General features: G+C 41.5%; 1 protein-coding gene across 10 annotated transcripts in view; it reads right to left on the bottom strand.

Moving 5' to 3' along the window:
- The window catches only part of exoc1 (exocyst complex component 1), a 140,773-nt gene that overhangs the window by 25,501 nt on the left and 88,497 nt on the right, over positions 1–26,775 (bottom strand). For 7 of the 10 annotated variants that reach the window (XM_072496797.1, XM_072496800.1, XM_072496798.1 and 4 more), the window contains 4 exons: positions 18,790–18,895; positions 14,705–14,749; positions 6,650–6,813; positions 2,895–3,005 (listed from right to left, as the gene is read on the bottom strand). In XM_072496797.1, coding sequence (XP_072352898.1) covers positions 2,895–3,005; positions 6,650–6,813; positions 14,705–14,749; positions 18,790–18,895 — 426 coding nt within the window. The remainder of the gene's footprint in view (positions 1–2,894; positions 3,006–6,649; positions 6,814–14,704; positions 14,750–18,789; positions 18,896–26,775) is intronic. The other 3 variants (XM_072496799.1, XM_072496805.1, XM_072496806.1) reach the window with 1 other exon arrangement.

Here is a 26,775-nt window from a genome sequence, read left to right as displayed (position 1 = left end):
TAGGACATTCCACGGCCTCACTACTCTTTGCGTAAAGAACCTACCTCTGACCTCTGTCCTATATCTATTACCCCTCAGTTTAAAGTTATGTCCCCTCGTGCCAGCCATTTCCATCCGCGGGAGAAGGCTCTCACTGTCCACCCTATCCAACCCCCTAATCATTTTGTATGCCTCTATTAAGTCTCCTCTTAACCTTCTTAAATAATTGACGAGGAAGCCGTCACATAGATTAACATAGAATTTACAGTGCAGAAGGAGGCCATTAGGCCCATCGAGACTGCACCAGTTCTTGGAAAGAGCACCCTACCCAAGGTCAACACCTCCACCTGATCCCCATAACCCAGTAACCCCACCCAACACTAAGGGAAATTTTGGACACCAAGGGCAATTTACCATGGCCAATCCACCTAACCTGCACATCTTTGGACTGTGGGAGGAAACCGGAGCACCCGGAGGAAACCCATGCACACACGGGGAGGATGTGCAGACTCCGCACAGACAGTGACCCAAGCCTGAATCAAACCTGGGACCCTGGAGCTGTGAAGCAATTGTGCTATCCACAATGCTACCGTGCTGCTCATAATTCCTATTTCCTTCCAGCGTCCACCTCTAAACCTTGCTTACCCTGGTCTAAGATTCCACCCATTTACTACCATGCTTATAAAATAAGTACTGAGAAGGTATAAATTTTAAATTATTTTTGTCGGCTTTCTTTTGTTCCCTTGCACTGTTGCACACTGATGAAACAGAAAACCGGCACGGTAGCACAGTGGTGCGCACTGTTGCTTCACAGAGCCAGGGTCCCGGGTTCCATTCCCACTTGGATCACTGCCTGTGCAGAGTCTGCACTTTCTCCCCGTGTGTAGAAACCAACTATTTTCCAATACACGTGATAGGTAAAAGATAGCTATTTAGCGTAAATATTACGTCCCAGTCTTTAAATACCCATTTTACATTCACTCATAACCTCAGGCCATCTCAAAACATAGAGACACAAAACAGCATAATTCACTTTTACTGAGCTCTATTGTTCCAGCAAATACATTTGCAAGACAGTGTAACATTAAAACACAAACCGTACCAGATATCAATCCAAGGACAGGGCAGGCACCATAGCAACATTAATGCGCTATTGTTCACAATACGGAATACAGCTAAGTCAGCAGAAGGCCAGTTTAAGCTGGTCGCGATAACAGCACAGAATCGCATTCCATAACATGCACAAGTATTCAAACATGAAACATTTAAAACTAATGTTGCACGTTGAAGATTGACAGCTAACCATCAAATCAAACTCATTTGATTCTAACCCAAACCAATTAGGATGACTTAGAGATGTAGATAGATGGCTAAAGACTGGTATGACTTTGTATAACCGTGAGGGTCCGTACAGCCATCTTTATTCCGGAATCATCCTATACTTTGATCTAAACTATTCGCTGTCTCTATTTTTCATACTTTCACTTTTCCACACTAACTCTTGAAGTAAATGAAACCAAGAAACCATTTCTGTATTATTTTAAAAGTTAAATTGTGTACAAGTTGCTTCTCTTTCAGTCATTTTTGCTAGACGGACTTATGAGAGAATAAGATTTAAGTGACTCTCAATTGTAATCAAATAGAGGCAATAAACGATTCTTATTTGCACCCAAGAAGCTTTAACTCAAATTTCTACTGAGTTTTAGTGTCGCAAGTGCCACTAGATCCGCATGGTAGATCGGGTTGGGCCGGGGGTAGAGGAAGTCGTTACAACACAAAACTGCAAAATGCTGCTTTTAAAGCTAAGGTTGATCATAGAGGAAAGGTGCCTGGGGCTATCCTTGCCTTCCAGGAATATCCCACAGCGGTGGTCCATTCTGGCAGAGGACAGTGAGGCTAGCAGACCTTGATGTGTTAAGCCAGGCCCCACAATGGATGGTTAAGCCAGCTGTATGTCACATAAATTAAAATTTCCTGCTTGGATATGAGGGAGTGAAAGTTGAGGCCCTACCAGGATTGGGGAGAGTGAAGGTTTTGTTGAGCATTCAAGGTGAGGTAGGATGCTGGCATAGGCCTTAATAATGATTGGTATTGAGGGAGCAAGTGAACATGGAGAGCATACTGTAAACGTGGCCAGTAGAGTTTATATGCAGGAGAAAGGGGAGCTGACATTAGGATTTATATGATCAAAGATGAATAGTCATTCATTGCAGTGCCAGGCACTTTGCATTTAATATTTTGCTAAAACTATGATGCAGCCACAAAATATTTGACAATTTGCACGAATTGTACCATCCACTAATCAAAAAATGATCAAATCTGTGTTTAATAACATGGTTTAAGCTTTTTGGGCATAAATTTTACGACTGACACGTGTAAAGATTCAAACACTTTGTATTCCTCCCTCGCCAATTGCATGTAATTAGTGGTGCATAATCAGTTATCATCTCTTTGCTGAACTTCCAGTAAAGCTTTATTATTCAAGAGAATGATGACATGGCGCTATCTTTATTGATGAGCAATGCAATTTTAATGGTTTCAGACAACTTGCATAAAAGAAAGGAAATGCATTAAGTTCATAAATGACTAAATTCTATTTTAAACTTAAATAGAATGCATTAAAATGCTAGCAAATTCTTTGTTGCATTAATAATTTTAAATGTCCTTTTTGAAAATTTCAATGTAACGGAAGAGAAAACTTTACAGCATTTTCTACCACAACCATACTGGTGGTTGCAATTGTCAAAAAGCCAGTCTTCAAAGGGGGTAAGCAATTTTATTTTTTAGCCAATTATTCAAAATATAATAACTGATTTGGGTCATGGTCTCACAACACATCATGATAAAAATAATGCATGACTATTCTCCTTCAGACATAAAGATACATTTACTTATGCAGTATGAAAATGCCATACCACTACAGATCCTGGCAAAGCTGGGTTCTGTTGTAACTTGAAGAATTTGCTAATGAAGTCTTGTTCAGCCAAACACAGGGGTTCCAGTTCACTAAGGACCTGCTCAAAAATCTTCATAAAAGGAACAAGGTTCAGTATCAGACATCAAGTTTTATCTTCTATACAATGAGACCCAATGCTAAACCAATAAAAGGATACAAAAACATGTATATCGTGAAGTTACTGCACAAAACTGCTCAAGACTTTCCTGCGTTTAGCAAGTTTTTGCATATTGATACGGCAGAATCTTAAAGAAATTTATCACTCCCGTTAGCAAAATTCCAAAATAGAAATCTGTTTCATCACCCAAACACTTCAAACATCTCACAGATACCCTTGCAAATTACTCGTTATTTTATCCTTTCATGGGAGGCTGGCATCGCTGGCAAAGCCAACATTTGTTGCCCATCCCCAAATACCCTTGAGATGGAAGTGGTGAGCTGCCTTCTTGAACTACTACAGTCCATCTGGTGCAGGTACACCCACTGTGCTGTTTGTAAGGGAGATCCAGAATTTTGATCCAGTAACAGGATGGTGATGTTTTCCAAGTTAGGATGGTGGGTGACTTGGAGGGGAACATGCAATTAGTGGTTTTCCTATGCATCTGGGATGGGGTTTGGCAGGTGCTGTCAAAAAAAGAGGCTTGGAGTTGCTGGAATGCATCTTGTAGATAGTACACCGCTATGGTGAATTTGTGGGGGGGGATGGATGTTGGTGGATGGGGTGCTGAACAAGTGGACTGCTTTGTCCTGGATGGTGTCGAGCTTCTTGACTGTTGTTGGAGCTGTACTCATCCAGGCAAGTGGAGAATATTCCATCACAGTCCTGACATGTGCCTTGTAGATGGTGAACAAACTGTGGGGAGTCAAGAGGGGGTGACTCGCCACAGAATTCTTTGACCTACCCTTGTAGCCACAGCACTTATATGGCTAGTTCAGCTCAGTTTATAGTTAATGGTAATCCCCAGGATGCTGATGGAGGGGGATTCAGAGGGAATAATGCCATTGAAGGGCAGCACGGTAGCATAGTGGTTAGCACAATTGCTTCACAGCGCCAGGGTCCCAGGTTCAATTCCCTGCTGGGTCACTGTCTGTGCGGAGTCTGCACATCCTCCCCGTGTGTGCGTGGGTTTCCTCCGGGTGCTCTGGTTTCCTCCCACAGTCCAAAGATGTGCGGGTTAGGTGGATTGGCCATGCTAAATTGCCCTTAGTGACCAAAATTGCCCTTAGTGTTGGGTGGGGTTACTGGGTTATGGGGATGGGGTGGGGGTGTGGGCTTGAGTAGGGTGCTCTTTCCAAGAGCCGGTGCAGACTCAATGGGCTGAATGGCCTCTTTCTGCACTGTAAATTCTATGATTCTATGAATGTCAAAGAGAGGTGTTTCGATACTCTTTTGCAAGAGATAATTGTTGCTTGGCACCGCATGGCGCGAATATTACTTGCTTATCAGTGAAGTGGCAGATGGAATACAATGTGAAAAAGTATGAGGTTATGTATTTTGGTAGGAAGAATGGAGACATAGACTGTTTTGTAAATGGGAAAAGGCTTAGGAAATCAGAAGCACAAAGGGACATTAATGATCTGGAGGAAGGAACTGAAGGCATGGTTGCTAAGTTTGCAGGTGATACAAAGACCTGTAGAGGGGCAGGTAGTATTGAGGAAGCAGACGGGCTTCAGAGGGACTTGGACAGGCTAGGAGAGTGGGTGAAGAAGTGGCAGTTGGAATACAATGTGGAAAAGTGTGAGGTTATGCACTTTGGAAGGAGAAATGGAGGCCTAGACTATTTTCTAAATGGGAAGATGCTTAGGAAATCAGAAGCACAAAGGGACTTGGGCATCCTTGTTCACGATTCTCGTAAGGTTAACGTGCAGGTTCAGTCAGCAGTTAGGAAGGCAAATGCAGTGTTAGCATTCATATCGAGAGGGCTAGAATACAAGACCAGGGGTGTATTTCTGTGGCTGTATAAGGCTCTGGTCAGACCCCATTTGGAGTATTGTGAGCAGTTTTGGGTCCCGTATCTAAGAAAGGATATGCTGGCCTTGGAAAGGGCCCAGAGGAGGCTCACAAGAATGATCCCTGGAATGAAGAGTTTGTCACATGAGGAACGATTGAGGACTCTGGATCTGTACTCGTTGGGAGTTTAGAACGATGAGGGGGGATCTTATTGAAACTTACAGGATACTGCGCGGCCTGGATAGAGTGGACGTGGAGAGGATGTTTCCACTTGTAGGAAAAACTAGAAGCAGAGCTCACAATCTCAGACTAAAGGGACGATCCTTTAAAACAGAGATGAGGAGGGATTTCTTCAGCCAGAGGGTGGTGAATCTGTGTAACTCTTTGCTGCAGAAGGCTGTGGAGGCCAAATCACTGAGTGTCTTTAAGACAGAGATAGATAGGTTTTTGATCAATAAGGGGATCAGGGGTTATGGGGAGAAGGCAGGAGATTGGGGATGAGAAACATATCAGCCATGATTGAATGGCAGAGCAGTCTCGGTGGGCCGAATGGCCTAATTTTGCTCCTATGTCTTATGATCTACACCGGGTCAGACAGTATCTGGAGATAGAAACAGAGTTAAAGGGGTGAATTTTTAATTATCTGATCTTCTGGAAGCAGCTAGGTCAGAAAATCTTGGGAAACCCGGGAACTGGGATTCTCGCACATGATATGGAGTTAACTCCGCAACTTTTGCGTGATGTCACTGATGGCTTCCTCAACTGGAAACAGGCCTGAAAATGAAAATTGGGGAAGGGGGTGGATCTGGTAATAGTATTAGAGGAGAGAAATGGAGGACCCGGCCTTAGGATGTGGATAGGGGACTGGGTTCCATGTGGTAAAAAATTGGGAGCTTGGTGATGGGAACGTCAGTGGAAGAAGTGGGTGGCTGATCATGGAAGGTTGAAATGTAGCTTCCTGGATCCAGATGGTAGGTGGTAGCCTCAATGAAGCTTGGGAAACCTGGCTACTCAGAGTTACAGTTGAAAAGTAGAATGACAATGTGGCTCACAGCCTTATCATATTTAGAGTTCCAACCTTCCCTCCTTGGAACAGGATGCTCAAACATTCACTTTCTTATCTCAGTTAAAGCAGGAAATGGGTGGGCTAGAGGTGTGTTTGAGTCAGGAAACAGACTTTAGCCCCCTACTCAACGCCCAACGCAAATGTTTATTTTAAGGATAAGATACCCTCCCAATGTTTCAAATCATTGATCGTTAACTCTGCCCTCTCCTCACAGATGCTACCTGTCCAGCCGAGCATTTCCACCATTTCCGGTCTTCACTTCAGATTTCCCGTATTCACAGTACTTTGCTTTTGATAAAATCAAGGATTATATTTAATAGATTTTGTTTTAAATAATCTAAGTTGTGTATTTTATGTCACTTATCGAAACCTCATGCACACAGATATTAACTTGAGAATCATTATTTTCTCTGTTGTTAATAAAATCACACTTTGAAGTTGGAAGAAAATCTGAACCAGGACCAAATGCAAAGGCTAGAAAAAATATGGAACTCTTTTAATCAACATTGCAGCAACCCCCACATGCAAAAGCCTCAACAACAGCATTTTAATAACTCGGCTATTTTCATTTTCTAATAATAAAAATAAAATCATGTTGACTATTGTGCCTTGGTGCAAGCATTTCAAAATGTAAAAAGCAGTTGGCCAAAAGCTACATATTTGCACCCTTAATTACTTAACTAATTAAGGTGTTTACCTTATCAAACTTAGTTCTATCAGCCACATCAAGGTCCGATGCAGACATGTTTCCCATGTCCAGCAGTGAAGATGACTGAGATCGACGATTCCCCGATCCCTGAACAGACAGTTTGTTGAGGCTGGAAGTGGAACCAGTAAGTTTTCCAGAACTTCCATGGAGACCTGCAGTTCAATTAATCTAAATCAATGACAGCAACTTCCAATCACATTACTGCAATTCCAAAGTGCACAGCTTTGTAAGATAGTCAATAAAAATCAAAACATTTTAATGAATCTTCAAGGAGAATTCTATTTAATAACTGGCAGTGCATGACTGTTCATTATGAATAGTTGTTCATTACCATTTAACTAAAACTAGCTGAACCACATACTTGAATGCACGTTTCTTAGGGGTAATCTTAAGTATAATAACTTCCCTATTGAAGTATAAGAAACTAAATAGTCAAAACCTTCAGTAAGGTTTACTTATAGTTTTATAAATGTTTTAAAAGTGTCACCAAACCAAAACTAATGTCATAAGATAGGTCAGGTTTGAGAGAATAGGTGTGAGAGAATGTCATTCAATCTACTGATACTTATCTCTACAGTATAACACAGCATCTATTTATATTTTAAATCGTCCAAATGCTTTTAAATGTATTTACCTGGTTGATAGATTATTCTTAATAGTTTACGGAGCTAAGAATATTTTCTTGATACAGTCGAATATCCTTTAACTGTACAACCAAAAACTGAACACATCCAAATATGGACCCTCATGTGAGCGAACATGAACCTTTGTGTGGGAAGTCTGTGACCCGAGCCAACAAAATATAATATAAGGCAAACTTATGAAACAAAAACCAATTGATGAGGCAGATGAAGTTGGAAAAAACTATTCAAGGTGGTCTCCCAGAAGAGTGCAACTGCACTCTAAACCCTCTAGCCATACCACACCCCAAAACTGAAAATATCTGAATACCGAAGAGCAATCTGCCCCAAGGGTTTTGGATAAAGGACCTGTACCTAAATTTACCACCTTGCATTAATTTATACTTGCATCCTCTGGTTCTACTTTCTTTTGCCTCGCCTGAAGCAATAATTTTGATTTAGTTTATGACAGACACTGATTACTTTGTCATTTGATCTGCCTTAAATAATCATTTTTGCCTATTGTCTGAACATTGAATTCAGTTAGACAAATTACACACATTGATCGACTCATCACACAAAGTTGTTTAATTCAAATGAAAGATAATTGGATTTTTAAAATTCTCCTTGCTGTAACTTCCTTTAACTAGTATAAATAATTGTGCAGAAATCAATTTTTTAGTGCTGAACAGACTTTGAACTGGGAGTAAATTGTGCAGAACATCAGGAGTTATGTCCAGGAACCTTTTGGTTTCAACCTAAGTTTTTATTACTATCGGTGTCGATGGCCTTCGTAGACATACAGGAAACGCAATTCCCCAGAATTGTACTTGGCAGCTTTGTGAATAAAATTAAGTCAGTGGGAGACAGTGGGGGCAGCACGGTAGCATAGTGGTTAGCACAATTGCTTCACAGCTCCAGGGTCCCAGGTTCGATTCCCGGCTTGGGTTACTGTCTGTGCGGAGTCTGCACGTTCTCCACGTGTGTGCGTGGGTTTCCTCCGGGTGCTCCGGTCTCCTCCCACAGTCCAAAGATGTGCAGGTTAGGTGGATTGGCTATGCTAAATTCCCCTTAGCGTTGGGTGGGGTTACTGGGTTATGGGGATACGGTGGAGATGTGGGCCTGGGTAGGGTGCTCTTTCCAAGAGCCGGTGCAGACTCGATGGGCCGAATGGCCTCCTTCTGTACCATAAATTCTATGATTCAATGATTCTACATCACCTTGAAAATGTCAAGTCACACAGTTTCCATTGGATAAAAGCAAATAAGTGCGGATGCTGGAATCGGAAACAAAAACAGAAAATACTGGACAATCACAGCAGGTCTGACAGCATCTGCGGAGAGAGAAGGGAGCTAACGTTCCAAGTCTGGATGACTTTGACAAAGTCATCCAGACAAAGATGGAGTTCCAGATGCTGTAAGTAACCTGAGAACAGTTATTACATTATAAATCTATCTAATGTTTTGTGAAATGAGAATTGCATAGCAAAGATCTCCTGGACATTTGACCTGTGACAAAAGGCGATTTCAGTTAAAACCACCCAAAGATTCACACACACGCTATTCTTTTTATAAAAGAGTCATTCTTTTACTTAAGTATGAAATCAATATTTAAATTACTTGCTTCCTAATGTAGCTTACAGTTTACATCCAAACTAGACAAACATCACAGTTTAGCGTTGCTGCTCAAGTCCAACACCACATTTTGGAGCCATACCAAAATGGCTTATCCAGCTTTGACAAAGAGTCATCCAGACTCGAAAGGTTAGCTCTTTTCTCTCCCCATAGATGCTCAGACCTGTTGAGATTGTCCAGTATTTTATGTTTTTGTTTGCATCTTATCCAAGTCTCTTCTGTATACAAGACCCTATCCCAGGAAATGCCCTCAGCATTTTTGAAAAGGAGAACAATAAAACCAAACTAATACATTCGAACATGAACCGCAAATGAAGAGAGGGAGAATTGAAAGCTGGTAGGAAACAGCTAAACAAATGGAGGCTGAGGCACAATCAAAGAAAAATACAATATCAAAGACAAAGAGGAGTGGGATGATGGATTAGCATTGTACTCATTCTTCCTAGTTTGAGAATGCAAACTAGATTAATGGGGTAACTATTACTTCCCACTAACATGGTTCTACATGCTTGGGTAGTCTTAACTCAGTTCTTCATGGGTATATGGGCAAAATACCAAAATGTTTTGTAAATTCTAAGGCATTGTTATTATGCTTCAAAGTTATCTATAGCTAATTTTGGAAATAGTTATTTAAATGGCATTATGCAACTTTAATGTATTGTGGTATCGGATCAAAATGCAAACACAATTTGCAAATTGATTTGTCGCATGTCTCTGCAGGATTGAAATACATTAGACTTATGAATCCTAAACAATACTGACATTATAGTTGGGACAGTTTGCTATTAGTGCATACTTTTATGACCACAATATGGTCTTTCTGACCTCAACTCATTAACTGCAAGACAGTTATGGTTTTTTTTGTTAGATCATGACTTCAGTGTTTCATTACGTTGTATATATCAGTATAGAAGAACTAATGTAGAAGTCCACTCTAATACTTCACTTTTACCCAGATCAAATATTGATTGTTATACCAAAAGCAAAATAGAAACATCCATGTATTTATATTTGATTTAAAAAAAAATATCTTGCACTTATATAGCACCTTTTATGATTTCAGGGTGTCCAACCGGCGCCAACTTTTTGGACGCGATCGGTGTGTGTGTGGGGGATTGTATAGTCTATGCGCGGCTGTAGACCCGGCGATTCCCCCACCGTTTTTTGCGTGTTCTGCCGATGCCGGCCCCTCACCGGTAGCGGAATCGGTGCGGGTGTGGCACCAATTTTTCCGTTGTGGAACTCCACGGTTCCTGCATTGGCGTCAGCACTTAGACGCAGGAACGGAGAATCCAGCCCAATATCTCCAACAATGCAGGACTCCCTCAGTGTTGCACTGGAATATCAGCATAGATTGTGTGGCTCAAGTCTTGAATGGGATTTGAAGCATCAAATTGTGACTCGGGAATCAAAGTACAACCACTGAGCCAAGATTGACACTTCTGGTAAAAAATATCGGAAACTTGAGGAACCTGGTTCTCTTGGCAGGGGGTAAGCCACAGAATTGGCAGCTCTAAGTTTATATATTCTATAGCCATTGCTAGTTTGTGTCCTTCTGGCTCCAACCTGTGAAAGACTCCATGGAGTGGACGGAACCTCATGTACATGTTTTAAATTACGGACACTGGTTGCAAAGAGGAGGCTTTCATCCTAGGAGCTTGGACTGAATTAAGTTCAAAGATGTGAACGCAATGCTTCAGTCACTGCAGTTTAAGTCTGTACTCGAAATGTTTCCTTTTCAGGAGTTCAACATTTGGAGTATTATAGCTCAACAATTCATGATTTCCCAAAAATAATTTTATAACTATTTAACTCTGACAATCAGGAGAAGAAAAGCTGTGTTCAAACCTCCCAGGAAAAACTGGGTTTTCATAATGAACCAACTCATGATATATTCAGAATTCAAATAAAAGTTTAATAATAAAGTAATCAAACAAAATTGTTTAATTGTGTGTATAATTCAGCAATGACATTCTGTGATCCATGCTGCTCTTAAATCCTTAGTGCAGAGAAGGCTGAGGGGGGATATGATTGATGTGCACAAAATTATGAGGGACAGAGATAGGATTGATAGGAAGGAACTTTTCCCTAAGTAGAGGGGTCAATAACCAGGGGCATAGATTTAAGGAAAAGGGCAGGAAATTTAGAGGGGATTTGAGGGGAGACTTTTTCACCTGGAGGGTGGTGGGAAATCTGGGACTCACTGCCTGAAACATAATGTTTTTATTAAAGATTTTATATATTAGACAGAACAACGGTGAGTGTGAGCATACATCGAAAACAAACATTTATATACATCGGTCATCTTTCATTATTTACGTTTGTTGTTTTTTGTTATTTACAACGGTTACAGCTTCTTGTTTTATGTCCTCCAGTCGGCGTTTAGTTCTAGTTGGGTCCCCTGCCTCTCTCCCTCTTTTTCTTCCTGACCACCACCCCCCCTCCCCCCCTCCCTTATAGTCATCTGGCGTGCCCTCTTCCCTCATCAGTTCTTTATACTGTTCCTGTTGGGTTGGCGTGACACCGTGTATTTTATTATGCGCTGGGCATGGTTGGGCTCCATGCCTCTGTATTTCCTCCCCTCCCATGCTCCCTCCCCTCCTCCATCTCATTCCCCCCTTTCGTTTGTGTTTGTTGTTTTACCGTGGCTTCCCCTCCCTCCCTGGCTTATTAGCGATTGGCTACAAACAGGTCTTGGAACAACTGGGTGAATAGCTCCCACGTTTTGTGGAAGGCCTCTTCTGATCCTCCAGATGGCAAAATTAATTTTCTCCATCTGGAGAAATTCCGATAGCTCAGACATCCAGTCTGCAGCTTTGGGTGATGCTGCTGACCGCCAGCCAAGCAGGATTCTCCAGCAATCGATTAGGGAGGCAAAGGCAAGGGCATCAGCCCTCCCCCCATGAAGAGATCTGACTGTTCTGATACCCTGAAGACTGCCACTCTTGGGCATGGCTCCACCCTCACCCCCACCACCTTGGATATCGCCTCAAAGAAGGCTGTACAGTACCCGACTAGTCTGGGGCAAGACCAGAACTTGTGAGCGAGGTTGGCCGGGACTCCTTGGCACCGTTCACATTTGTTCCTCACAAACTTTAAGAAGCATTTAGACAAACACTTGAAAGGTCATAGCATACAAGGCTACATACAGGCCAAATGCTGGAAAATGGGATTAGAATAGATAGATACTCGATGGTTGGCATAGACAGGATGGACTGAAGGGCCTCTTTCTGTGCCATAAAACTCTATGACTCTAATTGCAAACCCAAAAGAGATTCAAATATTGCCTGCACAAAACTTAAAATTCAAAATTTGTCAGTGAGCTACTCAACATCTGAACTGTACCATAGCCAATACTACTTTATTTTGGGTTAGGGTTAGAAAGATTGAAAGTATTATTGGTCTTTTTTCTATCATTAATGTGATATATTTAGTGTTGGGAAAAACAATTCTTTCCTATTTTGGACATTGAACGTCACCACAAAATTAACCAACTAATGTATCGCACATAATAAATGCAAGGAGAAGGACCACTGCCTCTGCCCAGGAATGTAGCTAACCTACAGAAGGAGAAAAGCTATTGGGCCACAGCTGCACGGATTGCACCCCCCTTCCAGGCAACCCCGTTGAGTACAGAGCTGGTACTGAATTTTAGATTGGCATCCAGTGTGACACACATATCCAGTCGGTGTGGGCTCACTTCCATATCACATGGGATGTGAGAGTCCATAAAATCCTTGAGCTGGATTCTCCGCACCCCGACGGTGAAACCGCGGCCGGCAGAATCCACGTTCCCGCAAGAAATCGGGACCGCTGCCGGTTCCCTGATTCTGCGGGCCCTGAAAACCGGTGTGCTCGGGGAGTACGCCATGACTCCTGGGACCTACCTGGGGTCATTGTCAGAGGCCCGCTCCACCAACGTCTGCCCCCGACCAGCTGAGGTCCCGACGGCATGGAACTAATGTGCTCCAGCTGGTCGGGATACACGTGTAGCAGCTGTGGACTCAGTCCGTGGGCACCCTGGTCAGGGGCAGGCCGATCGGAGGGCGGGGGGGGGGGCCTTACAGGCAGCCGGTAAATGCTTGTGCGGGAGTTGAGGGACGGGCGCGCGGCTGATCGGGAGGGTTTCTTTTTTGGGTCCAGCTCTGCGGTCCAAGTCCGCCGTTGAGCACGGCACGGCCGCTGCCGTGCATATGCGCGGCCTCCGACGTGAAAATGCGGTGGCCAGTACCTGCAGCAAAAGCTGTGAGATCTTCTCCAGGTCTCTGCTCACCCCCTACAGGGCTAGGAATTTGTGTCCCTTTGATGCCAGTTTTCCTGGGGTAAAACTCTACCATTTTGATGCCGGTGTGGGGACATAGTCCCAATAATGGGGAATCCAGACCCTTGTGTCTGAAGGATATTGGTTGGTACAAAGATGATGTGGAGATGCCGGCGTTGGTACAAAGATGGTTATGTCAGAGTGTTAATCAGACTGAAAATCTTTCCATTACTCAACACTCTTCCAAAGGAAGAGTGTGAAGAAACGTAAATAACAACCTTCGAAATAAAACCCATGTTTGTAGCAGTGTAACTTTATTCTTTCCCACTGCATCTTGCACCACTTAGAATCATAAAATCGCTGCAGTGCAGGAGGAAGAGTATTCCACCCAGGCCCACTGCCCTGCCCACTCCAGCTCCTCCATCTTCACTGGTCGAGGTCGGATGCAGTACCAGCAGTAGACACCACTCCCATTGTTTCAACTAACCATTCTATTGAATAGCAACTCTTGAGAGGTCTCTTAAAGGGTTGGATGTTCTTACTGCAGGCATTTAATTATCTAAGGAACTTAAAAATTTGATCAGGGCCACAGTAAGCCCATAAAGTCCTGGCCATTATTTTTAAACAAAGCATTATTTTACCCTTTCAATAACTGAATACATTTTACTGTCAGTAATTTGAGTATCATAGTTCATACACTTCCATGCAATTTGAGAAAAATTATATTGCAGAAATATGTTAATTTACTTTTAGCACAACATTAACAGTATCTATCTGCCTTTCTACCTCCTCTCGCCTCATCATCCAGGGCCACAAACGATGTCTGGATGAAGCAGTAATTTATTTGTATTTCTTTAAATTTAGGATACTGTATTCACTGCTCACAATGTGGTCTCCTCTACACTGGGAGATCAAATGCAAACTTGGTGACTGCTTCTGGGAACATTTCTGCTCAGTCTGCAAGCATGACCCTGCATTTCGGTTATCTGCCATTTTAATTCATCACCTAGCTCTCATGCTCGCATTTCAGTCTCAGTCCCAGTAAATCTCTATATAAGCTTGAGGAACAGCATTCCATCTCCCGATTAGACCCTTTACAGCCTTCTGGATTCAATATTGAGTTCAACAATTTCAGACCATGAACACTTCCCCTCCTTTCCCCGCCATTTTGATTTTGTACACTTGACAGCAGATGAACCTCAGGAGTTAATTTACTATTAAACCAACTCAGGGGTGAAGAGGGCAGTTTAATTTAAAGTAGGCATCACTTATACTTCAATGCTAACATCTTGATCTATGCAAATAAGAAAATCACACCATTTAATGTATCTTCTCAGAAGGGAACTTCCATCCCTAATTTTAATAAGTCAGCAATTTTCACTAACCGGTTTGAAATAATTTAATTAAACATTCAGGTCAGTAAGCCCTTATCCAACATATTGCAGAAAATCAAAAATAATGTCTCCATTTTTATTTTGTTGGAAGACTTTAATATTAGGTAGAGCTTGAGACAGGAGACAATACTCACTCTCTAGATCTTGTTTGACAGCAGTCTCTTTTCGAGGAAGTGTAGCTGTGAGAGATTAGGTTGCAGCATCGAAACACAAATATGTTAGATTACAGGCCTATAGCACAAACCGTGTAGATGAATGACATTTGTTAGGTACTAAGCAGACAGACAAGCACATGCATGCAAGGCACAACTATGGTGATGTTATTATGTATATCAGCCAAGATTGCTATTATATAATTTTTTTTCTCCTGGTTCCCTTTAGCAGGCATTATCTGGACTATATCAGGAATGGCACATGTTACTTATGCTATAATTACAGATATCAGAGATGACCCAGAACACTAACACCAAGAGAGATAAGGAAGAGATTTAACGGAGGTTTTTTAAAATGATGATGTGTTTTGGAGTGAATTGAGTGAGTTTGGAAAGGTAGTCTAATGAGCTGCTTGTGGCCATAATAAAATACACTGCATCCCTTGTCCCTAGAGGAAATTATCTATTTTTTAAAAATTCCATTGTGGTCACCTATTCCATCATTCCAATTGGTACACTATTCATATTTCTATAATTCCTCACTTAAATAGTTAAAATAAAAGTTGCCTAGATTAGGGGCAGCACGGTAGCACAATGGTTAGTACAGTTGCTTCACAGCTCCAGGATCCCATATTCGATTCCCGGCTTGGGTCACTGTCTGTGCGGAGTCTGCACATTCTCCCTGTGTCTGCGTGGGTTTCTTCCGGGTGCTCCCGTTTCCTCCCACAGTCCAAAGATGTGGTTAGGTGGACTGGCCGTGATAAATTGCCCTTAGTGTCCAAAAAAAAGGGTTGGGTTGGGTGGGGTTGCTGGGATGGGGTGGAGGTGTGGGCTTGGGTGGGGTGCTCTTTCCGGGGGCTGGTGCGGACCCGTTGGGCCGAGTGGCCTTCTTCTGCACTGTAAATTCTGTGATTCTATGATTTCCTTTGAAAGCCCTACCTATCTTCTAGACCTTTGGTCTGACAAAAGAACTTTTTTCCCCAATCCTGAAAATCGCAAATGGCCCCACCAATTTTCCCCAGTGCCATATAGCAAAGTCCCAGCAAATATTTTTTCCTTCAGTCCTCATAGTTCAGTAACCAGCCCCATGACTCTCCCTTGGATTTTACCAACAAATCTATTTCAATCCTGTAATGGAGGCAAAAATTAACACAGCAGTCCATAAGTAGCATCATACAAAGTCAGGTACATTAACATCACCTCCTAAGACTTGCAACTCAACACTTGAGAGTTTTTATCAATCGTTAATATTGATATGACAGTTTCATAACCTATCGATCAAAACCCTCAAACTTCCTTCCTGCTGGTACTTCAGGCAGATTGCCATATAATATGCACTATGCAGCCTCACTTGTTCCAGCTGGTTTCATAGGAAATTCTAGAGTGTTGATTCACCAGGATCATTCCAGGAATAAGAAACTAATTATGAAAGTAGACTGGAGACACGGAGAGACAAGATTTTATGGAGGTTTTTACAATTATGCAGGGTTTTGACAAAATGAATTGGGACAGAATATTTATCCAGGGAGTCTATGATGCGTGGAGGTGGGGTTTTCAACATAAAGTTATTAAAAAAAGAATGATGAGAGAGGCTAAGAGAATTTTTATGTTGTTCTTAGAGCATGGAATGCTTTGTTACAGGTTAAGGGATGAACAGATGATCATTCAAAGCAGAAGAAGGCACATTGCTATGGGCAGCAAGTCGGACAGAAGGATTAGCTTTATACAGAATAAACAGAAAGACAAACTAGTCCCTTTCTGTGCCGTAAAAATCAATGTATGGTTCATGACTTTACATTCCATTCACTATGTCTCTGCCCATTTACTTAATATATCCAGGTCCCGTTTGATTATTCACATTGTTTCGCATCTACATCCATTATATCGAACTCTATAGCAAGCAGCGCGGGTTCAATTCCCGTACCAGCCTCCCTGAACAGGCGCCGGAATGTGGCGACTAGGGGGCTTTTCACAGTAACTTCATTTGAAGCCTACTTGTGACAATAAGCGATTTTCATTTCATTTCTTAGTCAAAACCTTGCTCTCCAAGTCATTAAAAAAATTACACATACCTGTGCAACTTCATGACCAACAGCTTTCACCGACATCTTTCCATTGGTAACTTATTCCACTCCAATAACTTATTCCACTCTAATACCTCCTCACACACCACTACTCCTTGCCGACTATCCTGTTGCCGATTGCCAGTTTCTCTCTTCTAGCAGAATGTAAACCTTTCCTGAGGAACAGTTCTACTCCACCTCTTCTTTAACTTTCCTGAAACACATTCATCTTTCTTCCAGTCAAGTTCCAGTAATTCTTTCTTCAGTCAAGTTCCAGTAAGTCCTAAGATGTTTAATAGTCTTTATACTAACTTTGAACTTACATGTTTTGTTTCTTGCATGTACATATTGGATCATCTCCATCTCGCTTTCTGCAATTACTTGAATCTTTCCTGATGGTCCATCCAATTATTTGCTCTTTGTTTTCAGCTATTTTTTTCCTTATGTGTGATGTAGTTACTATAGGTGCAGCTACTGTTTTTTGAGTAACTCAATTATTATGCACTCCATGCAAGTGTATTCTTCCTAGGTAGTTGGAAAATCCAGGCTAGGTCCTATCTTGCATGTCACACACACCAATGTTTTAGCATTCCCAGTTGCCATCTCAATTCAAGTGTGTGGGAAAGTGTGTTGGGAGTTAAGATTTTTAGAACAAATTTATATAGATTCGTGTCTCCCCAGTCATAACCACTCCCTTCTCATCTTTTCTGCCAAAATATCTTGCCACTCAATTGCACTTTTTTTTATAAACTCCTTTTCCTATATGGATCTTAAACATATAAATTGTTACTTCTGATTAACAGCCAATTAACTTGTAAAGTCCTTCTACTCAAAATCCAAATGACTGCAACACTCTTTAAACCATTTAATTACAATTACACAAATATCAATTTCACTCAACAACATAAGTTAGAAAACCGATCGGTTCCAGCCCTTCTGCAAATAAGAACAATATATCTTGTTCTGCCAAAAAGTATTCTATTATTTAGAACCATCTAAAGAGCATTAAAATACCATGTGAACAGAGTTTCCAGCAAATTCAATATGCCAAATGGCTGAATTTAGCCAACTGAAGTGGAAAATCTTCTATAATTTCATTTCAAAAAAGTCTGATGGAGAAGTTGATTCAGGAAGCTACTTTAAGCATGACAAAGGATAGGAACCATCCCCATATCTTATTGCTTGAATTCAGTGAAAAGACAAAAATATAATTATGCCAATAATGCAACAAAAATATTTAAGCATGCCAGAGTACAATTACATGGTGATTCATAATCTACAAAGAATACATAATCAAGAAAATATTATAATTGCTGTCAAACAAATTAAGCTATTCCACAAATGGGAGTTTTAAAAATTGGAAATGATTATAAAGAACATTCAAAGATGCATTAACTCATTTGCCATGAAATTCTAATGTGTCAAATGTTCAAGTTATACATTTGTTCAACTGTTCATTAGTTACTTCTATCCCTCTTTGATATAAAATATGCCACTATATCATTTCCATTAGATTAGCAAATAAGCAAAAGATGGACTGACTTTCATGCAACATCTCGTCATGTAAAATATTTAAAACATTTCTTATGACAACGTCACGATCAATTTATTGATTACAAAGATGAAAAAACATTCTAAATTTAATTGTTAGACTCTATCTGCATTTGGTAAACTTCACAACATGGCTCATTATTTGACCATCCAGCTGAATTAATTTCCATGTTCAGTTTTGATTACAAGCTGCCACTTCTCAGCCAATCTATTGCAAATACGGTAACGGCAAACCAAGAAATTAAGCAACTTTCCCCAAATATGAGTAAATAATGAAATCACATTTTGCAACTTCTAAAGGAAGAAAATACTAATTATATCAGGATGATACCAGCTTCACCCAGACAAACTAGCCCCTTCTGCAAATCTCAGCATTTCTAATGACCGAGGCACTGTTTGTAAAGGACCTTAATGAGTGGGGATGTCCCCCTGCTAATAAAAGGATAGACTTACCAAACTTCTTTCCTTCTTTTGATGTGCCAGTCATCTTGATCTTTGCAACCTCAAAGAATTCCTTAATTTCCCTTTCATATAATCTGGAAATATAGTCTACATAGTTCTGCAAAGAAAAAAGGTTACATATTTATATACTTCACATACTCTGTGCTACTGAGCAGTTCAATTGTGTAGTTTATATATTATATATATTTTAAAAAAAAAATATATATATATATATATATATGAAGGCATACAACCTTTAACACATTTTTTTTTAAAAAGAGTCCAGTAGCAATATTCAGTTGCTGAAGTTTAAGAGTCAAAAAAACCAATCTACTGAGTAATCCACAGGTTCTGTTTGGTTGTTGTCAAGTGCGTACCATTTGTCTGTAAGAATACAACCAACTATGCTCAGAGAAATAATGGGTGGTTTGTCAAATTTAGAAACTCCCAAGAAGAATAGGGGTATATGAAATTAATCAACCAAGACCATGCATACGCATAGCACTTACACTAATATCTCACTGCCGTTTGTCCAGCCAGAATCGTTCTACCTGTTATAGGGCACTGGTTTGCAGCATTACCTAGAGCTGTGTGGGAAGAATTCCAAGCACCAGTTTCAAGACCAACCACAAACAGCCAATATTGTCAGCTGGTTGGTCAATCAGTGTCCTGGATTTTTTGCAGACCTCTCCGGTTGAATTAGCAGATTCTGAAACCTGCCACGGATAGTTGGCTCACTACAAATCACGTATATTATCTTGGTGGTATTTCAACACCAAAAAGACTTTGCTTATCCCCCTACCTGCCCCTTCTTTTCCCCACTTCCCCTGTCTCAAAGATTAGTCAAGATGTTCCATGCCGTTTAACTCACTTGGCTAGACAGCTGGTTCGTGATACAGAGCAAGGCCAGCAGCGCGGATTCAATTCCCGTATCAGCTGAGGTTATTCATGAAGGCCCCGCCTTATCAACCTTGCCCCTCGCCTGAGGTATGGTGATCCTCAGGTTAAATCACCACCAGTCAGCTCTTCCTCTCAAAGGGGAAAGCAACCTATGGTCATCTGGGACAATGGCGAATTTACCTTTATATCTTTTTAAAAAAATCTTTTTATTCCTAACCACAAATCAAATGATCTTTCAAAAACATAATACAATCCAAACAATTTGTCATTTCCCCCCCCCTTTTTTCTCCCCTTGACGCCCCGTACTCACTTCCAAACACCCCCCTCTTCTGCAACCCGCCACACACACAACCTACTGGTGAAAAACAAATCCTTGAATACAATAACACCCTCCATCTTATGAAGAACCTCTCATCTCATCTTCTAAGAGCTAACTTAATATTTTCCAACTTAAGAAACTCCGTCACATCCCCCAACCACACAGACAACCTTGGTGGCTCCACCGTCCCCCACCCCAATAAAATTCGCCAGTGTGCAATCAGAGTGATAGAGGCCACAACATCAGTGCCCCTCCCGTTCAGTAGCTCCGGCAGCTCGGACACTCCATACATCGCCACCAGTGGGTACGGCAATATTCTCACTCCCAAGATCTCCGACAATGCCTCAAAAATCAGGGTCTAACCCCTCCACTAATCTCGGATGTGGCCAAAACATAATGACATTTGCCGGCACCCCTCCGCATCTCTCGCTCTTATCCTCTACCTCTGGAAGAGCCCACTCATCCGAGCCTGTCTCATATGAGCCCTCTGTACCACTTTTAAATTGTACCAGGCTCATCCTAGCTCAGGATGATGTGCTCCATATATATATATATATATATATATATATCTAACAACCACTTAGCATGTTGGACCAGTAATGCAGACTGTATCACAATGTAGTAGGAACCAAGCGAAAACTCATCACTATTCACGCATCACTCCTGTGTTTGTTGACACAAATTAGTTCCTGGTCTGGTAACATTTCAATCTTAAAATGTTCATCTTTTGATTTCTAATTCATCCATGTCCTCACCTCTCCCTCTATCCCGGTAACCTCTTCCAGCCCTACAACTCTCTTGGGAACTCTACATTCCTCCAATTTTGGCCTCTTGTATATTCCCTAATTTAATTGCTTCACCACTTCTGTCTGTTTTTTCAACTGCCTAAACCGTAAAGTCTGGAATTCCCTCCCTAAATCCCTCTGCCTCTCTCTCCTCTTTTAAGGCGGTTCTTTAAACCTAGCTTTGAGTAAGCGTTAAGTCAACTGTCCTTATATAGCTCGGTGTCAAATTCTATTTGGTAATGCTCAGTGAAGCACCTTGGGATATTTAACAATGCTGCAGAAATGAAAGCTGTTATTGCTTAGTTCGAAGGATGATTGCAATGTTCCCAATGTACCACCCAATTCAAAGAGGAAAAAGCTGTCATGCTTTTCTCTTATGAGCTGTTTTGGCCCACAATAATCATTCTAATAATAATCATTAAAAATAATGTAAACACACTGAGCAATATCGTTGGTAACTTAGTAGAGGACCATGCTGTCTCTTTTCTAATATACATAATTTCATTGCAAACCTGCATGACCATTTTGTCTATTGATGTAAATTATTCACCGTTGTCATTTAATCAAAGGAATGCCCTCAGCCCTCTGAAATCATGAGTTTACATTTTAAACCGTATCATCTTAATCCTCAGTTAACTACAGCCCAGTTATTCAGATCCATCCATTAGTTTAAATTATTTCTTCCAAAGTCATAACTAACTTTAGGGCAAAAGATTTAATAGAAGAAAAACAGAAAGTTTAGAATTATCTGTTTATTTTAAAGAAGAAACACATTATCATCTTTGCAGAAGAGGAAAGCAAGACACAGCAGTTGACGCACTGATGCTTCATGGGCTACAGAGAATTTTTTATTAAAATATACCGGACATAATTAAGTGGACAATTGTACTTCTAATCAAGTTGTATGCAAAGATCAATTTAGAAATGTTTTGCCATAATATTGCAATAGCAATTTTAAGGAAATAAGTATACAACTGTACAAATACAGTTCATACTAATGAGTACAATAACGTGGACTCCAAGGGTCCTGGGAATCAGAATTAAAAGTCTGATGATGACCATGAAACTGATTGCCATAAAAAAAATCAGGTTCACTAATACCCTTTAGGGAAGGAAATCTGTCATCCTTACCTCGTCCGGCCTATATGTTGACTCCAGACCCACAGCAATGTGGTTGACTCTGAAAAGGCCCAGCAAGCCACTTAGTTCATAGAATCCCTACAGTGCAGGAGGTAGCCTTTCAGCCCATCGAGTCCCCACCGACCCTTTGAAAGACAACACTACATACGCCCAATCCCCCACTCTATTCCTGCAACCCCACCCTTAGGAGCAATTCAGCATGGCCAATCCACCTAACCTGCACATCTTTGGACTGTGGGAGGAAACTGGAGCACCTGGAGAAAATCCATGTAGACACGGGGAGAATGAGCAAACTCAACCCAGTCGCCCGAGGTGGGAATCAAACCTAGGTCCCTGGTGCTGTGAGGCAGCAGTGCTAATCACTGTGCCACCGTGCCGTCCCTCCAAGAGCAATTAGGGATGGACAATAAACACTGGCCTAGCCAGCGACTACTTCATCCCATGAATTAGTTTTAAAAAGGATGCGGTGAAATGTTTTCAGAATAGGATTTCAATCGTATATCAGCATAGTTTCAGGACTCAATTTACAATAGTGAATGCCAATACAATCAGTAGTACAGATTGGTGGGACAGAGGTTGGAATCACAGGGAAAGTACAACAGATTTGAACCTCACAGAATAGTTTAAGATCTAAACCATTATTAAGTGAGTTTAATTGCATTTAAACTAAAAATGGAATTTTCATAAAGCCAAAAAGGTACTGACTGATTAATGTAAAAACCCTTATGTTCAGTAAAGAAGAAGGGCAACTTTATGCCAAATGCTATATGTGAGGACCCCAAAAAAGGAAAGGAGGAATCCATGGCTACAAAGAAACAACAACTTTCAGTTAAGTATTGCAGGAGTAACTCAGTGTAAAAATGTGACTTTTTCAAACTGTCTGAAAACTTTTAGTATTCTGAAGTTGGAAAACCTGAAGCTCTACAATTTAGACATGTTTAGAAAACCACACTGAAGGTTAGAATCATAGGTTTATGGAAGAGGAGACCACGGTTCATCGTGTCTGCACCGGTTGGAATAACGAGCCACACAGCCTAATCCCACTTTCCAGTATTTGGTCTGTAGTCCCGCAGGTTAAATTCAGGTGCATATTCAGGCACTTTTTCCAATGAGATTAGGTTTTCTGTTGCTATGACTCAATGAATGGATTCTTTCAAATAAATATTTTATTGACGATTTTTTGTAGATAACACACAATCTCAAAATCAACAGCGCAGAAAACTGCTCATACATTGTACATTTACATAGAAAATAGGACCAGGAGGAGGCCATTTGGCACTTCAAGCCTGCTCCGCCATTCTTTTCTTAAATTCATTCATGGGATGTGGGCATCGCTGATTAGGCCAGCACTTTTTGCCCATCCCTCGTTGCCTTTCAGAAGGTGGTGGTCTTGCCTTCTTGAACTAGCAGCAGTCCTTGAGGTGTAGGTACACCCACTGTGCTGTTTGGGAGGGAATGCCAGGATTTTGCCCCAGCGACAGTGAAGGAACAGCAGTATATCTCCAAATTAGGGTGGTGACTTGGAGGGGAACCTCCAGGTGGTGGTTCCCAGGTATCTGCTGCTCTTGTCCTTCTAGATGGTAGTGGTTGTGAATTTGGAAGGTGTTGTCTAAGGTACCTTGGTGAGTTACTCCAGTGCATCCTGCAGATGGTACACACGGCTGCCACTGTTCGTCGGTGGTGGAGGGTTTGAATGTTTGTGGAATGGGGAGCAATCAAGCGGACTGCTTTGTCCTGGATGGTGTCAAGCTTCTGGAGTGTTGTTGGAGCTGCACTCATCCAAGCAAGTGTAGTGTATTCCATTACACTCCTTTTAGATGGTGGACAGGCTTTGATGGGTCAGGAGGTGAGTTATTCGCTGTAGGATTCCCAGCCTTTGACCTAACCTGGGTAGCCACAGTATTAATATGGCTAGTCCAGTTCAGTTTCTGATCAATGGCAATATTGATTGTGGGAGGTTCAGCTATGATAATGCCATTGAATGTCATGGGGTAATGGTTAGATCCTCTCTTGTAGGAGATGGTCTTTGCCTGGCACTTGTGTGGCGTGGATGTAACTTGCCACTTGTCAGCCCAAGCCAGATCTTGTTGCAGTTGGACACGGACAGCTCCATTATCCGAGGGGTCGCGAATTGTGCTGAACATTGTGCAGTCATCCATAAATAATCCCACTTCTGACCTTATGATGGAAGGGAGGTCATTGACGAAGCAGCTGAGGATGGTTGGGCCTAGGACACTACCCTGAAGAACTCATTTATTATGATAATGGCTGATCATCCAACACAATAGCTTTATCCCCATAGCCTTTGATCCCCTTAGCCCTAAGTGCTCTATTTAACTGCTTCTTGAAAACATACAATTTGTTGGCCTCATCTATTTCCTTTGGTAATGAATTCCACAGGCTCACCACTCTCTGGATGAAGAAATTTCTCCTAATCTCTGTCCTAAATGGTCTACCCTGTATCCTCAAACTGTGATCCCTGGTTCTGGACACACCCACCATTTGGAACATCTGTCCTGCATCTACCCTGTCTAGTCCGGTTACAATTTTATAGGTTTCTATGAGATTCCCCCTCATTCTTCTGAGCTCCAGCGAATGCAATCCTAACCAACTCAATCTCTCCTCATACGTCAGTCCCGCCATCCCAAGAATCAGTCTGGCAAACCTTCGCTGCACTCCCTCTAGAGCAAGAGCATCCTTCCTCAGATAAGACCACCAAAATTGCACACAATATTCCAGGTGTGGATTCACCAAGGCCTTGTATAATTGCAACAAGACATCCCTGCTCCCGTACTCGAGTCCTCGCGCAATGAAGGCCAGCAAACCATGTGCTTTCTTAACCCCCTGCTGCACCTGCATGTTGACCTTCAGTGACTGGTGTTCGAGGACACCTAGGTCTCATTGCACAATCCACTCTCCTAATTATGGCCTTCAGATAATATCTGCCTTCTCATTTCTGCAATCAAAGTGGATAACCTCACATTTCTCCAGATCATACTTTGTCTGCCATTTATTTGCCCACTCACTCAACTTGTCCAAATCATACTGAAGGATCTTTGCATCCTCCTCACAGTTCACCCTCTCACCCAACTTGGTGTCATCTGCAAATTCGGAGAGATTACATTTTGTTCCCTCAACTAAATCATTAATATATATTGTGAATAGCTGGGGGTCTCAGACCAATCCCTGTGGTATCCCACTGGTCACTGCCTGCCAATTTGTTTCTTGTCTGCCAACCAGTTTTCGATCCATCTCAATACACTTCCCCTAATCCCATGCCCTTTAATTTTGCATGCTAATCTTTTATGCGAGACTTTGTCAAAAGCCTTCTTAAAGTCCAAATTATACCACATCCACTGGCTCTCCCCTCGTCAACTCTACTAGTTACATCCTTGTAGAGTTCCAATAGAATTATCAAGCATGATTATAAATCTATGCTGACTCTGTCCGATCCTGCCACTGTTTTCTGAATGCTCTGCTATAAAATCTTTGATAATGGATTCTAGAATTTTCCCCACTACCGATGTCAGGCTTACTGGTCTATAATTCCTGTTTTATCTCTACCTCCCTTTTTAAATAGTGGGAGTTACATTAGCTACCCTTCAATCTGCAGGAACTGTTCCAGAGTCCAAAGAATCCTGGAAGATGACCACCAATGAATTCTCTATTTCTAGAGCCACTTCCTTAAGTATTCTGGGATCTAGATTATCAGGCTCTGGGATTTATCAGCCTTCGATCCCATGAATTACCCCAATGCCTTTTCTCTACTAATATTGATCTCCTTCAGTTCCTCCCTCTCACGCAACCCTGCATTCCCCAACATTTCTGGTATCTGATTTGTCCCCTCATTTGTGAAGACAGAACCAAAGTATGTGTTTAGTTGCTCAGCCATTTCTTTGTCCCCTATTATACACTCTCCTAGTTCTGATTGTAAGGGACCTATATTTGTCTTCACCAATCTTTTTCTCTTCATGTACCTGAGGTAACTTTTACAGCCAGTTTTTATGTTCCCTGCAAGCTTATTCTCGTACTCTTATTTTCCCCATCTTAATCAATCCCTTTGTCCTTCTTTGCTGAATTCTAAACTGCTCCCAATCCTCAGTCCTGTTGTTTTCCTTGGCAAATTTGTAAGCTTATTCCTTGGATCAAATACTAACTCTAATTTCCCTTGTTAGCCTTGCTTTCTTAATTTCCTTTTCGATTGCACCCCTCCACTTTTTGTACTCCTCTTGGTCTTTTGGAGTATTTCAATCTTGGTGTCTGAAGTAAGCTTTCCTTTTCTACCTTATGTTACCCCGTAAGCTCCTTGGCATCCAGAAAACTCTTCTGTTTGGCTGTTCCACCCTTTTTCTTTGTGGGACCATGTTTACTTTGAATCTCCCCTTTTAATACCTTACTGCTCTGATACTGATTCACCTTCAAGAAGCTTTTTGCCAAATTACTTCTCAGCTTAGTAAAATTGACCATACCTCAATACAGAACTGTTCTATTATTCACTGAATCAGTGAATCCCTACAGTGCAGAAGGAGGACCCCCCCCCCATTCGGCCCAACTGGTCGACACTAGCCCTCTGAAAGAGCATTACCCTTTCCATAATGTTAAACTAACTGAATTATGATCACACTCCCCAACTGTCCCAAGTACCCCAATACCTTCCACCTGTCCAGCTTCATTACCTAAAATTAAGGCCAGAACCGCATCTCATGTTATGTTTGCTATATGTTGGTCAAAACAGTTCTCCTAAATGCAGATTAAGAATTCCGTTCCCTCCATTCCTTTCACACTAAAACTATCCTAGTTAATACTGAGTTAGGTAAAATCCCCCACGATTACTGCCCTATTGTTTTTGCACTG

This window comes from Scyliorhinus torazame, chromosome 3 (assembly GCF_047496885.1).
Source record: "Scyliorhinus torazame isolate Kashiwa2021f chromosome 3, sScyTor2.1, whole genome shotgun sequence".
In the NCBI taxonomy this organism is placed as follows: Eukaryota; Metazoa; Chordata; class Chondrichthyes; order Carcharhiniformes; family Scyliorhinidae; genus Scyliorhinus; species Scyliorhinus torazame.
Note: the sequence above shows the minus strand (reverse complement) of the source record. Positions and strands in the feature narration are given on the sequence as shown.